The 15,318-nt window shown below is 41.0% G+C and overlaps 1 protein-coding gene, 1 non-coding gene and 1 pseudogene across 4 annotated transcripts in view; 2 read left to right on the top strand and 1 right to left on the bottom strand.

Moving 5' to 3' along the window:
* Positions 1–15,318, top strand: part of PIGU (phosphatidylinositol glycan anchor biosynthesis class U) — a 106,934-nt gene that overhangs the window by 55,575 nt on the left and 36,041 nt on the right. For all 3 annotated transcript variants that reach the window (XM_012455151.1, XM_012455150.1, XM_012455149.2), the window contains one exon: positions 1,079–1,176. In XM_012455151.1, the coding sequence (XP_012310574.1) occupies positions 1,079–1,176 (98 nt within the window). The remainder of the gene's footprint in view (positions 1–1,078; positions 1,177–15,318) is intronic.
* LOC135277106 (small nucleolar RNA Z195/SNORD33/SNORD32 family) lies at positions 94–177 on the bottom strand. The gene has a single exon (XR_010344707.1). It is a non-coding gene; the product is annotated as a small nucleolar RNA Z195/SNORD33/SNORD32 family (small nucleolar RNA).
* Positions 8,558–10,541, top strand: LOC105719209 (large ribosomal subunit protein P2-like; annotated as a pseudogene).

Below are 15,318 nucleotides of genomic sequence, written 5' to 3'. Positions count from 1 at the left end.
TCGCCAGAGCCAAGTTCATGTTTAAATGAAAAGCTAGCCTAATGCAAAATCACTTCTGAGCCTAAGTCCCTGGCCCTGGGGAAGAGTTGCTGGCAGGTTTCAGAGCGGTGCATGGGGTTGATCGAATGGCCGTGAGACTCAAACGAAAGATGGTGAATGTTGCTCATCACCGACCTCATTGCAAATTCTTAATAGCATCATGCTTAATGATTCCATAGTAGTCCGTTTTATATAGAAAGTGAGAACATTGCTAATAAAATTAATATACTTTCGTTTTACAAAAAAACATGGCCGGGCGCGGTGGCTCACGCCTGTAATCCCAGCACTTTGGGAGGCTGAGGCGGGTGGATCACGAGGTCAAGAGATCGAGACCATCCTGGTCAACATGGTGAAACCCCGTCTCTACTAAAAATACAAAAAATTAGCTGGGCATAGTGGCGCGTGCCTGTAATCCCAGCTATTCAGGAGGCTGAGGCAGGAGAATTGCCTGAACCCAGGAGGCGGAGGTTGCGGTGAGCCGAGGTTGCGGTGAGCCGAGATCGCGCCATTGCACTCCAGCCTGGGTAACAAGAGCAAAACTCCGTCTCAGAAAAAAAAAAAAAACATGACCTGAATTGACATCAACGTAGCATGTAAGGAAGGGGTATCGTAAAGAGTAATAAGTGTTGCGACAGCGAAAGGGATGGGTTTCTAGCTCTGAATATCATAAGGAATAATTGTAGGCTTAATAAATTGGTACATTAGATAGGACATGGATGTTAATAGACTTGATCACTTTATACATCTTTGGGCTGAAATTTTGTGAAATCTTTCTGGGTCTCAAAATTGTACAAGAATTATGCCTGTAGTGTCTCAGGTTGCCAAAGATAGATAGTTTTGACTTTCTTGGTTTCCTTTCATTGGAAATCAAGCCAAGAAGCTCTTACTGTGTGAATTTGCATAGCACCTTGTATACCAGGAGGCACTTGGCAGGTGATTCTTTGAGCAGTTATGGAAAGTTTTGTGTTCAGAGGGACTCACTGAATCTAATCATGATTAATGAGGCTGGATTATTCCATACATTTCTTTCTTTTTGCAGGCAGTGCTTTCCTCAGTGCTATTTTTCTTGCCTTAGCGACATACCAGTCTCTATACCCACTCACCTTGTTTGTCCCAGGACTCCTCTATCTCCTCCAGGTAAGCACTTGCTGGCCACAAGCCAGCACCCAAGTGACATTTAATACATGGCCTGGTCCCTGCTGGGGAGAAGGGCATGGGTTAATAAAGGCAGTGGGAAGCTTGTTCCTACTTGAAAATACAAACATAAAGAAATGACTAACTTTAAACAGAGTGGACTTAGTTATCATTAAGTCCCAACTACAGTAGACTTCCCCATATCTGCAGAGGATATGTTCTAAAGCCCCTAATGGAGGCCTGAAACTGCATATGGTACCAAACCCTATGTACTGTGTGTTTTTCTATCTAATAACTGAGATAACTACTAAGTGACTAATAGGCAGGGAGGGATACACCGGACAAAGGGTTGATTCATGTCTCGGGTGGGACAGAGCAGGATGGCGTGAGATTTCATCACACTACTCAGAATGGTGTGCAATTTAAAACTTATGAATGGTTTCTGGAATTTTCCATTTAAGGACCACAGTTGACATCAGGTAACTGAAACCATGGAAAGCGAAACCTCGGATAAGGGGGGTCACTACTATATGCATATCTTTGGGAATGTTTTAAGTGCATTTTGTTGTGCATATTTGCAAGTGCAACTATCTTGCATTTTTCTTTTCTCAACTAATGTACATAGATCCTCTCTGAGCTCATTTCTTTAACTTTTCTTTATAATAACACTCATCTTGTAAGAATCTTAGAGGACTTAAATGGAGTAGGTGCATCTGATACAATGCTTGGAACATAGTGGGTGAGCAATAAACATTAGTTGAAGAATACAAATTGCTGACATTTACTGAGAATGTATTACACGTCAGGCACTCTGCTAAGCACTCTGTAGGCATCATCTCATTTCAGCCTCATAAGAACTTTATGGAGTAGGTCATATTATTAGCCATATATTAGTCTAATATTAGCCATATTAGACACATGAATTGAAACTGGAATCTTGGGAGGTTAAGTCACTTAAGATCACAGGACCAGCGAATGACATTGCTGAGATATGAACTGTGGCCATCTGATGCCAGAGCCTGCCCTCTAATCACCTTTTTCTACTCAAATGAGAATCATACATATTTCTTCAGGAGGAAGTAACTTCATGCAGGCCCCACATGATCCAAATCCATTCTTACAAGAGAAATGTTTCTTGAAAGTGTACAAGTGGCAGTGCCAGGACCAAAACCCAGAAATGTCTGATTTCAGAGTGTTTCTTAATCACATGCACTGCTAAAACGGAGTGTGTATTCCATTTATTGAAATAGGCCATATGCATGTTATTTTAAGTGATTTCATAATATCGTGTTGACACAGGCAGTGATTCATGGTTTGCTTGATCTTTTTCTTATTTTGGGAATCTGAGATATGTCTTTATTTATACTTGAGATATGTCATTATTTATATTAATTGTCACTAATAAAAATAATGTAGAAAAAAAAATTTTTTTTTGAGAGCAGGGCCTTGCTCTGTCACCCAGGCTGGAGTGCAGTGGCACAATCTCAGCTCCCTGCAGCCTCTATCTCCCAGGCTCAGTTGGTCCTCTCATCTTAGTCTCCTGAGTAGCTGGGACTACAGGTGTGTGCCACCATGTCCAGCTAATTTGTTGTAGAGACAGGGTTTTGCCATGTTGCCCATGCTGGTCTCGAACTCCTGGGCTCAAGCAATCTGCCCACCTACCTTGGTCTCCCAAAGTGCTGGGTTTATAGGAATGAGCCACTTCACCCAGCCAGAAATTTGTTTTTATTTGTTTTCTTTTTTCTCCCTCTCTTTTTTTCTGAGGCAGGGTCTCACTCCGTTGCCCAGGATGGAATGTGCAGTGTTGCAATCACAGTTCACTGCAGCCTCAACCTCCCAGGCTCAAGCAATCCTCCCACCTCACCCTCCCAAGTAACTGGGACTACAGGCATGCACCACCATACCCAGCTAATTTTTGTATTTTTTTGTAGAGAAGGGGTTTTGCCATGTTGCCCACGCTGGTCTCAAATTCCTGGGTTCAAGCGATCCTCCCACTTTGGCCTCCCAAAGTGCTGGGATTACAGGTGTGAGCCACCATGCTCAGCTTGAAATTATTTTCTTCAAGTATGTTCCTTTAGCTAAATCACTGGACCCAAGGGTGAAAAGTTGTATTGTTCTTATTAGGCAGTTATACTAGATTGTTCACCAGAAAATCTGAGCCAATTTGCAGTGCCACCATCAGTATCTAAAGAGAAGTGAACCACTTGCCTCCCCATCTGCCAGCACTGGCTTTTCAAGTTTGATTTATGATTGCCAGTTCAGTAGCTGTATCACCACACTGTGAAGTTATTTTGCTTTGATTTTCTTTCTGCATTCTTGCTGAGTTGAAGCATTTTCCCATATAACAGTGTGCTGCTTGTATTTTCTTCTTTATTTCCTATTTGTGGCTTATTCTTTAGAAAGTCTAAGCACTACAAATATATACAGCCAGATTTTTTATACAACTATGTATCAAATAAATAGTATAGTATATTTATTCATACACATGAATGGACCAGAAATTTAAAAATGGTTTCTGAGCTTGTCCAATCTGCAAAATATGAATAAATAAATAAAGAGGATAAAAATGGCTTCTTAAGCCAATCTCTACACACCACTTTATATAAAACAACTTTCGTTTAAAACTAAAGGAACTTTCCTCCTGACACTAGTAGACAGTACAACTGACTCATGAAGTCAAGTAGCTCCTCTACCAGTATTTACTAAGCACCTATAGTGTGCTAGTTACTATGCCAGACTGCAGACATAAAACAACTGAAGCATGCTGAGCCAGGTGAGTGCTCCAGGAAAACTGCTTTGGCAGCAGCCTGTTGGGTAGATGGGAGTAGGAAGAGATGAAGTTGGGAAAGCATAGAACATTGCACTAGATCAAGTCAGAGGGGTAAATTGTGGCCCAAGCCAGTATCGGAGGAGATGGAGAGTTGAGAGACTAGATGCAGGGGAATTCTAGGAGGATTAGTCTGTGCTTGGCAACTGTCTGTATATGGAGGACAGGAGTGAAAGGAGTTTGAGATGAGCTTCAGGATCCCATTTATGCAGAAATTAAAACTCCACCCCATAATATATTTATATATTTTTAATAAGTATATGAAGTAGCCTGGTGTATTAGTCCATTCTCATACTGCTATAAAGAACTGCCCGAGCCAGGCATGGTGACTCATACCTGTAATCCCAGCACTTTGGGAGGCTGAGACGGGTGGATCACTTAAGGTCAGGAGTTCGAGACCAGCCTGGCCAACATGACAGAACCCCATCTCTACTAAAACTACAAAAACTAGCTGGGCATGGTGGAGCATGCCTGTAGTTCCAGCTACTCTGGAGGCTGAGGCAGGAACATTGCTTGAACTCAGAAGGCAGAGGTTGCAGAGAGCCTAGATTGTGCCACTGTACTCCAGCCTGGGTGATGAAGCAACACTCTGTCTCAAAAAAAAAAAAAAAAAAAACTACCCAAGACTTGGTTATTCTTTTGTTTGTTTATTTGTGCTGATGGTACATGAAATAATTTTTTTTTTAATTTTACTTTAAGTTCTGGGATACATGTGCTGAACATGGAAGTTCGTTACATAGGTATATATGTGCTATGGTGATTTGCTGCATCTGTCAATCCATCATCTAGGTTTTAAGCCCGCATGTACTAGGTATTTGTCCTAATGCTCTCCCTCCCCTTCTCTCTCACCTCCCGACAAGCCTGGTATGTGATGTTCCCCTCCCTGTGGTCCATGTGTTCTGATTGTTCAACTCCCACTTAGGAGTGAGAACATGCGGTGTTTGTTTTCTGTCCCTGTGTCAGTTTGCTAGGGATGGTGGTTTCCAGCCTCATCCATGTCCCTGCAAAGGACATGAACTCATTCTTTTTTTTATGGCTGCATAGTATTCCATGGTGTATATGTGCCACATTTTCTGTATCCAGTCTATCATTGATGGGCATTTGGGTTGGTTCCAAGTCTTTGCTATTGTAAATAGTGCTGCAGTAAACATACATGTGGATGTGTCTTTATAGTAGAATAATTTATAATCCTTTGGATATATACCCAGTAATGGGATTGCTGGGTCAAATGGTATTTCTGGTTCTAGATCCCTGAGGAATCGCCACACTGTCTGCCACAATAGTTGAACTAATTTACTCTCCCACCAACAATGTAAAAGCATTCCTGTTTCTCTGCATTCTCACCAGCATCTGTTGTTTTCAGACTTTTTAATGATCGCCATTCTAACTGGCGTGAGATGGTATCTCATTGTGGTTTTGATTTGCGTTTCTCTAATGACCAGTGATGATGAGCTTTTCTTCATGTTTCTTGGCCACATAAATATCTTCATTTGAGAAGTATCTTTTCATATCCTTCGCCCACTTTTTGATGTTTTTTTTTTTTTTCTTGAGACAGAGTCTTGCTCTCTTGCCCAGGCTGGAGTGCAGTGGCATGATATTGGCTCACTGCAACCTCTGCCTCCTGGGTTCAAGCAATTCTCCTGCCTCAGCTTCCTGAGTACCTGGGACTACAGGTGCGTGCCACTACACCTGGCTAATTTTTTTTGTATTTTTAGTTGAGACAGGGTTTCTCCATGTAGGTGAAACCATTTCCTTTCTCAGACACAGTGTGAAAGGGAAAAAGCCAGTTATCCGAATAAAGTCTTAAAGGGAGTTAACAAAGTTTTTACATCTGAGCTCTTGGAATCCCAAGAAGAGATCCAGGAGATATATTTTGCATGACAAGTATATTAGGTGCAACAAAACTGGTGGAAAACTTAATTGAAAATGCTTGATCAAGCTCTTACCCTCATTTTTACCTGTTCTAAAAAGAAATGAAGCTAATAGCCCTGCCACCTCTGCCCAGGCACACACCTAGACATAGCAAAAATAACAGAAAGTGGGGAAAGAAAAAGTAAGGTATGAAAACTCTAGATACAGCCCCAAAGAAGGCTGGGGAAGGACCCGGTTATCAAGAAATAACTGATTGAGTTTGGCTCCTTTGGTGTAAGCTACCATCACATGACCCAAGCTCCAGAAAGTCTTAAAAAATCACAGAATTAACGTTTTCAGTTCAAAGACAAGAAAAGGTCAGATTGGATTAAAGCAAAACCAAAAGAGCACTCACAAGGTACTTTTCCCTAGTGTCTGTTACTGTCTTTGAAAGAAAATAAAGGCCTCAAACCATCCAAGGGAATCTAAGCCTTTAGAAATCCCAAGCAAAAGGAAGGAGGGAACTAGAAACTTCCCAGACTCTGCCATGAGTGTCTTAGCAAACCTGGCAAGCCTCCCCGGTCTCCCTCACCAGCCTTACAGCTTCAGCTTCTCGGTTCTGTGCACTTGGCTTTCCTTCACTGGAGCCTCCTGCCCCTGTGCATGTTAGGGCTCTCTATTTTATTCCACATACTATCAAATCATAACATTTTAAGCCTCTCTCTAATTTGGAAACTAGGCTGTAAGCCAAGGTCAGAGGAAGAGTTGAGTTGCCAGAGGGAACCAGATGGGCTCAAACTACCATTCTCATAAGTGGCTCACCAGGGAGCCAGATGCAGTGTCCTCTCCCTTATCTTGTGTCTCATGAAGGAAAGAGAGGAATAGCTTCAACTCTGGCACTGATGAGGCACCAGTATTCTCTAGAAATTACACCAGCAGAATGGAGGCAGGTTTATAGTGTCAAAGGAGGAAGTACAAACTAACTTTTACAGTTTCTTTAACTTTAAAGAATGAATTATTTTCTTTTACCCTCATCACCCCACATACTGGTGATCATGTCCTTAATAAACATTTGAATTCTAATCATCATAGCTAATATCTATTGAGCTCTCATCAGACTCTGTTCTAAACACTTGACATGTACCCTTTGCAATAGGTATTATTATATTATCCCTGTGGAGGCAGAGTGAAGTTAAACAGTCACTTGCTTAGGGTCACAGACTTAATAAGTGTCCAAACCAAGACATCAGAGCCTGTATCTTGTTATTTTTAAAACATGCAGAATAGTTGGAATAATAATACAATAATCAACTATATGTCTATCTAAATATTAATACCTTACCTTATTTCATCTTTCTGCATGTATGCATGTATTTATTTTTGCTGAACCATGTAAAAATCGAACACATCATGACACTTCTCTCCAAAACATTTCTGCATGCAGCTGCCCAAAATAAGAACATTCTCCTATATACTATAATATTATCATCACATCCAGGTAATTAACAATTCCCTAACATCATCTAATACCTAGTCTATCTTCAAAATTTTCTAGTTGTCCCCCAAAACATCCCTTATACATGTTTTTTTCCAACCCAAAACCCAATCGAGACTCTCCCATTTCCTTCAGTTATCGCGTCTCTTTAGTCCAGAATGGTATCCCCCTTTTTCTTTTTCATGACATTGACATTTTGAATAGACTCAGATCAGCTTTCTTAAAAGACCATAGTACATTCCAGTTTGTCTTACTGCTTCCTCATGTTGTCATTTAACTTGTTCCTCTGCTCTTTCATTTCCTAAAAACCAAAAGTCAGATCTAAAGGCTTCATTAAGGGTAACTTTTTGCTTCAGAGTTGATAATGTGTGCTTTGTACCACATCATGCCAAACAATGTGTCATGTCAGGTTATTCCACTGTAAGTGATAAGAGTTGGATTACTTAGCTAAGGTGGTGACTAACAGAATACTCCTTTGTAGAGATATATTTTTCCCTTTGCTATTAGCAAAGAATCTAGAGGGTGGGGACTAGGGAGTAATGTTTTGGCACAGTGCAAATGCAAATACATTGTTCTCTAAAAACCATTCACCCAGTGATTTTAGCATCCATGTGATGCGGACAGGAGGCAGGGAAATAATGGGTAGCAAAGGGCAGTTTCGGCCAGGTTCGGTGGTTCACGCTAGTAATCCCAGCACTTTGGGAGGCTGAGGAGGACGGATCACCTGAGGTCGGGAGTTCAAGATCAGAAAATGCTTTTCTCCCTAATGCTATAGAGACTTGGGGAAAGGAAGATAATTATAAATTTCTCTTCTTTCTTAATGTAGCTGGGCTTTTCTGAAGCAGTCTGAGAACTTTTATTTCCCTAAATATTTTTTATAAGCAACAATGTGACTTCTGGGATATTGTAACTGCGAGTTGAATTTTTCAGGTTGAGGGTGCACGTAACCCTTGGAGCACATCTGGCTCACAGATATGGTTCATATGACCCTGGTGGTGTTTGATTTGTTTTTGAAGTTAGTAGTCAGCATTTTTAAAATTCATGTGAAAATTTTGTATTTCTGGCTTCTTTTGAGGAATTATAAGATCTGTCCCCTTTAGACAGAGCATATGCTCTTCAGATTGCCACAGTCTGTATGTTTCATTTCTCTCACCTTCACTTGTTTGTTACCTGTCTGGTCTCCTATAGGAGTGTGTGTGTGTGTGTGTGTGTGTGTGTGTGTCTGGTGCCCTGTAGGAGTGGTGTGTATATGTGTGTGTGTCCATTGAAAGGTCTAGAAACAATGACCAACCAAGTATGAATGAACATTCTTAGCGCCCACATTATGATCTTGAAATACCATTTACTCATTTAGATCTTGAAATACCATTTACTCATTTAGAGAAACTGGGATTTCTTAGGGAAATGGCTAATTCTAGGTTTTAGGGCAGGAAGTATATAGGATAATCCTAGAATGTTGTGATAACAGATAACATGAAAGTTTCTCAAAGTCTACTGGAGTCATCTTGAAATGACTTAGGATCTAACTTGAAAAGGCTCCCACTGACCAAAGATGGATAATTTGAGTTTCTTTTTTTTTTTTTTTTCCTGTCTGCTCATACCCAATCTTGTTAAGATAATTTGAGTTTCAATAGGGTAAGAATTAATAGATTAAATTAATAGATTAAAACTCATAAATATATTTAAATCCAGGTGTTACTAAAAAGGAAACCTACTTTGCTAAATTAGAAGAACTGATAAGAAATCAATTCATTGTCTTGAAAACTGGATAAATAAAAGGAAAAAAAATAAATAGTTGTCCTGCCTTCCTTGTACTGCTAGATAACCGTAAAGTAGGTGACAGAAATATCTCTTTACAAAATTAGTCCAGCTTATAAATGAAAATAAAATGATAAGATAGCATAATTTTACAACCCCTTTTGGTCTAAGTACTGAGCATCAATAACTACTAACATCAAAAACAAAAATCAAGCCTCCTGATAAAAAGAACATATCACCACCAAGTTTTGCCAAAAGGATGAAATGCAAAATTGATTAAGCCTCTGGATATAGCTGCAATTTGCAAGAAATGCTGAAAACAAGATATATAATTAGAAAATCCAGATTATGGGAAGTTACATGGGTTAAACGTCCTGGATTCTGCAACATATGAATTGTAAGAAGAAAAAGAAAGATATGGGCAGGAGTAGGATGGATTGGAGGAGCTGTAAATTAAGAGATGTAAAAATTGTATCAAAAATTTTAAAAACAGGCAAGATGTAAACTATAGGAAGGGGGATGCACATGTAAGTGAAAAACCATAAAGAAATGCAAGGAAGTGATTATTATCAAAGCCAGGGTAGTGGTTACTTTGGAAGGAGGAGGGATTGTGGTTGGATCAGGGAACATGGAGGAACTTGGGGAATGCCTAGAAAGTTCTTTCTCTTGACATGGGTAGTGGTTATAAGGATATTCACCTTATAATCATTCACTAAGCTTTCTATTTGTTCTATGTGATTTCCTGCATTTTGTGTTTGTAATAAAATAGTTTAAAAAATAGATAGATTTTGCCTTCCCTCCCTGGCATTGCTGAGGTCACATGTGTGAGGCCTCTCCATGGCTGCTACAGATGCTACTGCCATGCCCTCTGTTGCCTCCTACCTGCTGGCTGCCCTTGGGGGTAACCCCTCCCCAAGCACCAAGGACATCAAGAAGATCCTGGGCAGTGTGGGCATCGAGGCAGACGACAACCGGCTCAACAAGGTTATTAGTGAGCTGAACAGGAGGAACATTGAGGATGTGATTGCCCAGGGTATTGGCAAGCTTGCCAGCCTAACTGCCAGTGAGGCTGTGACCGTCTCTGCTGCCCCAGGCTCTGCAGCTCCTGGGTGGATCACCTGCTGGTTCTGCCCCTGCTGCAGCAGAGCAGAAGAAAGATGAGAAGGAGGAAGAGTCTGAAGAGCCAGGCAGTGACATGGGATTTGGCCTCTTTGATTAAACTCTTGCTGCCCTGCAACTAAAGCCTTTTTACACATCAAAAAATAAATAAATAAATAATAGATAGATAGATTTTTTTAGGGCATCATTCTTCCAACCTTTCTCCTTACATATATACATACATTTTTGTTGTTGTTTTTTGAGATGGAGTCTTGCTGTGTTGCCCAGACTGGAGTACAGTGGCACAATCTCGGCTCACTGCAACCTCCACCTCCCAGGTTCAACTGATTCTCCTGCCTCAGCCTCCTGAGTAGCTGGGATTACAAGTGCCACCACCACACCTGGCTAATATTTGTATTTTTAATAAAGACAGGGTTTCACCATGTTGGCCAAGCTAGTCTTAAACTCCTGACCTCAGGTGATCCACTTGCCTTGGCCTCCTGAAGTGCTGGGATTACAGCCCCCAGCCCATACATACATTTTTCTTTTCTATTCTTTTTTTTTTTTTGAGACAGCCTCACTCTGTTGCCCAGGCTGGAGTGCAGTGGTGTGGCTCACTGCAACTTCCACCCACCTGGTTCAAGCAATTCCCCTGCCTCAGCCTCCTGAGTAGCTGGGATTACAGGCACGTGCCACCACGCCTGGCTAACTTTTTTTGTCTTTTTTTAAGAGATGGGCCAGGCTGGTCTGGAACTCCTGACCTCAAAGCAATCTGCCCTCCTTGGCCTCGCAAAGTGCTGAGATTACAGGCGTGAGCCACCACGCCCGGCCTTACGTACATTTTTCATATTTATGTTTTAAGTCGGCATTTGCTGTGGAGCAAAAGAGGTAAGAAGAAAGCCCACCTATTCACTAGGAAATTTGCAGTGTGAACCTTGTTGAAGTCAAATAAAATACAGAGACAAATCTCTAATGTTTTATTTGGAAAGTTGCAATTTGAGTTATCCACAGACTGTGTGGTCTTTGGTATGTCTAGAGAACAAACAGAGGGTTAGGAGTTTTATTAGAAAAAGAAATAATATGTATTGCTTTGAAAGAAAGCTCATTGACACTACACAAGGTTTTGAGAGCTGGTAATCTCTGATTGGTGAGTAACAGTGGTAGGTTAATGTAGTCTTAGAGTCACAGCAGGCCTTTTCAGCAGCTGGGCTTATGGAAAATCTAATTCTTGGAGCAGGTGCTCTGTGCCCTGAGTGCTCTTTCCCCCACCCCTGATTTAGTTGGGCATGACAAGAATGACCCAATTTATATAATAAACTTTTACAACCTCAAGATTAAGTTTGGCTCTAGTGTTTATAAACAACAAGCCATCAAAGCATTGCTGGAGTTTCTTTTTTAGGAATTTTAGGTGTGCCTCCCTGTGTAACTAGGGTAGTCCTGAAAGATTAAGTGCAAGTTCTGTTTTCATAAATAGATGCAGTACATACTTCAAATTACGTTATTATTTCAGGGCGCTGTTCCCCAAAGCAAACCTCGACTCCAAGACCATGTCTTCAAAACAGAATTATGCTTAAAATTTATTGCACATCTTGTAATCACAAGTTTGCCAAGAAAAAAAAATCCAGTCTAACATTGACAACACTTTAGGTTGAATAAAACACTGAGAAAAATAGTAGCAAATAGAAACTTGGTACTAATGAGATTTGGGATTTGCAAAGAGTGTGTGTTAGGACTCTCCTAAGAAAACTGCGTTTAACAGCCTACTTGATTCAGTTCTTCATGGCCTTGTTTTATTCCCTGGCCATATTACTTGTTTTTAAATATACATTTATTGCTTGTTTTTAAATATCATTAGTAGGGTAGAATGGGAAGACAAAACAGTATTTTTACTTTAGAGGGTATTTTTTTTCTCTCCTGGGCTGTTTTCTTCCTTTTTTTTTTCTTCCTCCCTCTTCTTTGCTAAATGGCAGTCTTTTTCAGGAGGAAGATCAAGATGATCAGGGTATTAACTCAGAACCTAAATACCTTCTTCATTGAATTTATCTATGGATGCCTTCTCTTTGTTGAATTCTTTTCTCTTTTTTTTTGAGACAGAGTCTCACTCTGCACCCAGGCTGGAGTGCAATGGCGCGATCTCCGCTTACTACAACCTCCACCTCCCAGGTTCAAGCCTGCCTCAGCCTCCCGAGTAGCTGGGATTACAGTTGCCCGCCACCAATGCCCAGCTAATTTTTGTGTTTTTAGTAGAGACAGGGTTTCACCATGTTGGCCAGGCTGTTCTCCAACTTCTGACCTCAAGCGATCCGCCCTCTTCAGCCTCCCTAAGTGCTGGGATTACAGGCATGAGCCACCATGTCCAGCCTTGAATTATTTTCCATCCCTCGAAATTTATCATTCTCTTGAAACTTTATTTTTCTAGATCAGCACTATCAGTAGAACATTTTGTGACTGTGGAAATGTTATGTATCTGTATTGTCAATGCAGAAGACACAAGCCACATATGGCTCTCAGGCATTTTAAATGTGCTAGTGGGACTGAGGAACTGAATTTTTAATTTTAGTTAATTTATCCTTTAAATTAGAATAGCCACATGTGGCTAGGGGACAGTACCTTTGTAAGGAGAGGTCAGAGTAGAGTTATGTGTATAAAGCTTAGAGACGGGGCCATAGTGTCGGTCAGATTCCTCTTACCTAATGTCTGTTAACAATAATGCCATCTCCAGCTTAAAACTCTTCGCTGACTTCCATTATTCTTAAAGTCTTTACCATGGAGTTATGATGTCTATAATTTATTTAAAAATACTTCTTCATGGACCATCTGATAGTATATATGTGCCAGTAAGTTTCAGCCTCAACTTCAGAGGCAGTGAGTTAACCTTAATGAAGCATCCACACTCCATCATGGTCACCAGCTTTACATCTGCAACGCTGCACTCTCTGGGGGGGCTGCCATCAGTGCTACAATCTTTATAGTTTGATCAACGCCTTTACTAATTAGCATAGTGACTGTCAGAAGCAGCTTGGATTTTTTTTTTTTTTTGAGACAGGTGGCGGGGGTGGGGAGTGTCTCATTATCTGTTGCCCAGGCTGGAGTGTAATGGTGTAATCTCAGCTCACTGCAACCTGTATCTCCTAGGCTTAAGCAATCCTCCTGTCTCAGCCTCCCAAGTAGCTGGGACTACAGGCACGTGCCACCATACTTGGCTAATTTTTGTAGAGACAGGGTTTTGCCATGTTGCCCAGGCTGGTCTCGAACTCCTGGACTCAAGTGATCTACTCACCTTGGCCTCCCAAAGTGCTGGGATTACAGGCTTGAGCCGCTGCACCTGGCCAGTTTTTACTGGTGAGATGAGTGTCTTACTAATTAACAAAATGAATATTAGAAGTAGGCACTCATTGGTAAAATTGAAGTATTCAAAAGCAGGATTGGGCTGGCCGTGGTGGCTTATGAGCAACAGAGCAAGACCCTATCTCTGCAAAAAATAAAAAAATTAGCCAGGCATGGTAGCATATGCCTGTAGTTCCAGCTACTCGGGAGGCTGAGGTGGGAGGATTATTTGAGCCCAGGATTTAGGGGCTGTAGTGAACTATGATCATGTCACTGCACCTGCCTGGGTAAAAGAGCGAGACCCTAAAATATTCCTGTGTTTGCATGAAGAAGGAAGACGGATCTAGCAGGGCCTGTAACTTCTTCCCTTGGAGATGGCACCTGAGGCATAATTCCTTAATGATTCTTTGGCCTTTGGTTAGGATTTGTCGTTGCCTGATGTGACTCCAAGGGCAACAGAACCCTGCCTCTGGGATATTGTCAGTTCTACCGTGAGTGAACCTTTTTCATAAGTGGTGGTTGGACAACTAGAGGCAGAAAGAGCTGGGACTTAAGAAGCTTCTGGAATAATTTGTGTGAACTGCTTTGTGCCTGGCTCACTAATGAATATCTGTTTAATAGATGTCTTTAGATGTGCTCTAATTTGGTCTGGAACTTGCTTTCTTTGCCACAAGATTGTAGAAGAAGCACTAAGACTCATCCACCTGAAACATTTTCTCAACTGTTAAAGAGCCTATGAGGTGTATATGACCAAAATGGCTTCGCTCCTGCTTGACTTGGTTGTTCTCTACCTCTCAAGGCTTATCTTGTACCAGTTACTCCTCACTTCTCAACCTCAAACCACACGCAGACCTTCCCTATTGATCCAGCGTGGCAAGTTCTGTCCCACTTCAGGTCCCATACCCATGATGTCCCATCTGCCTTGAATGCACTTCTGCTTTATAATAATATTTGCACAGTTTAAAGGATAATAAAGAAACACTGTCTTCCACTACCCTGCCTAAGTAATGTAACATTTCTAGTCCTTTGGAAGCCCTGTGAGTCCCCCTTCTACATTGCATGCCTTCCCTCTACCTCAGAGGTTATGACTACCCTGAATTTGTTATTATTTATGTATTTTTAAAAGCATACAATGATGGGGGTTTTGCCATGTTGCCCAGGCTGGTCTTTAACTCCTGGGCTCAAGTGATCCACTCACTTCAGCTTCTCAATTTGCTGAGATTACAGGCATGAGCGACCATGCCCAGCCTCTTCTAAATTTTTTGTTAACCATTCTTTTGCTTTTCTTGAAAGTGTTACCACATATGTATGGCTCTCTAAACAGTATATTAAATCTTACATTTTCCCAACATTTTCTAGTGAAAAATTTCAAAGAAAGAACAAATACAAACACTCATATACCTACAACTTATGTTCTACCATTAATGTTACCATATTTGCTTTATCACATATCCATCTATCCAACAATCTTATTTTTGATACATTTCAAAGTAAATTGCAGATGTTGTACATATCCTTGTGAACAATTCAGCATAAACATCAACTGAAGTTCATTATTTATTTACAGTCTTTTTCATCTTAGGTAGAATTTATATACCATGAAGTGCACAATTGTTTTTTTTGAGACAGAGTCTCACTCTGTCACCCAGGCTGGAGTGCAGTGTTGTGATCTCGGCTCACTGCAACCTCCGCTTCCTGGGTTCAAGCAATTCTCCTGCCTCAGCCTCCTGAGTAACTGGGATTACAGGGGCCCACGACCACGCCTGGCTAATTTTTTGTATTTTTAGTA

Source organism: Aotus nancymaae, unplaced genomic scaffold (assembly GCF_030222135.1).
Source record: "Aotus nancymaae isolate 86718 unplaced genomic scaffold, 86718_ANA_hifiasm-v0.15.2.pri h1tg000029l, whole genome shotgun sequence".
NCBI lineage: Eukaryota > Metazoa > Chordata > Mammalia > Primates > Aotidae > Aotus > Aotus nancymaae.
This window is presented reverse-complemented; position numbering and strand designations above follow the sequence as displayed.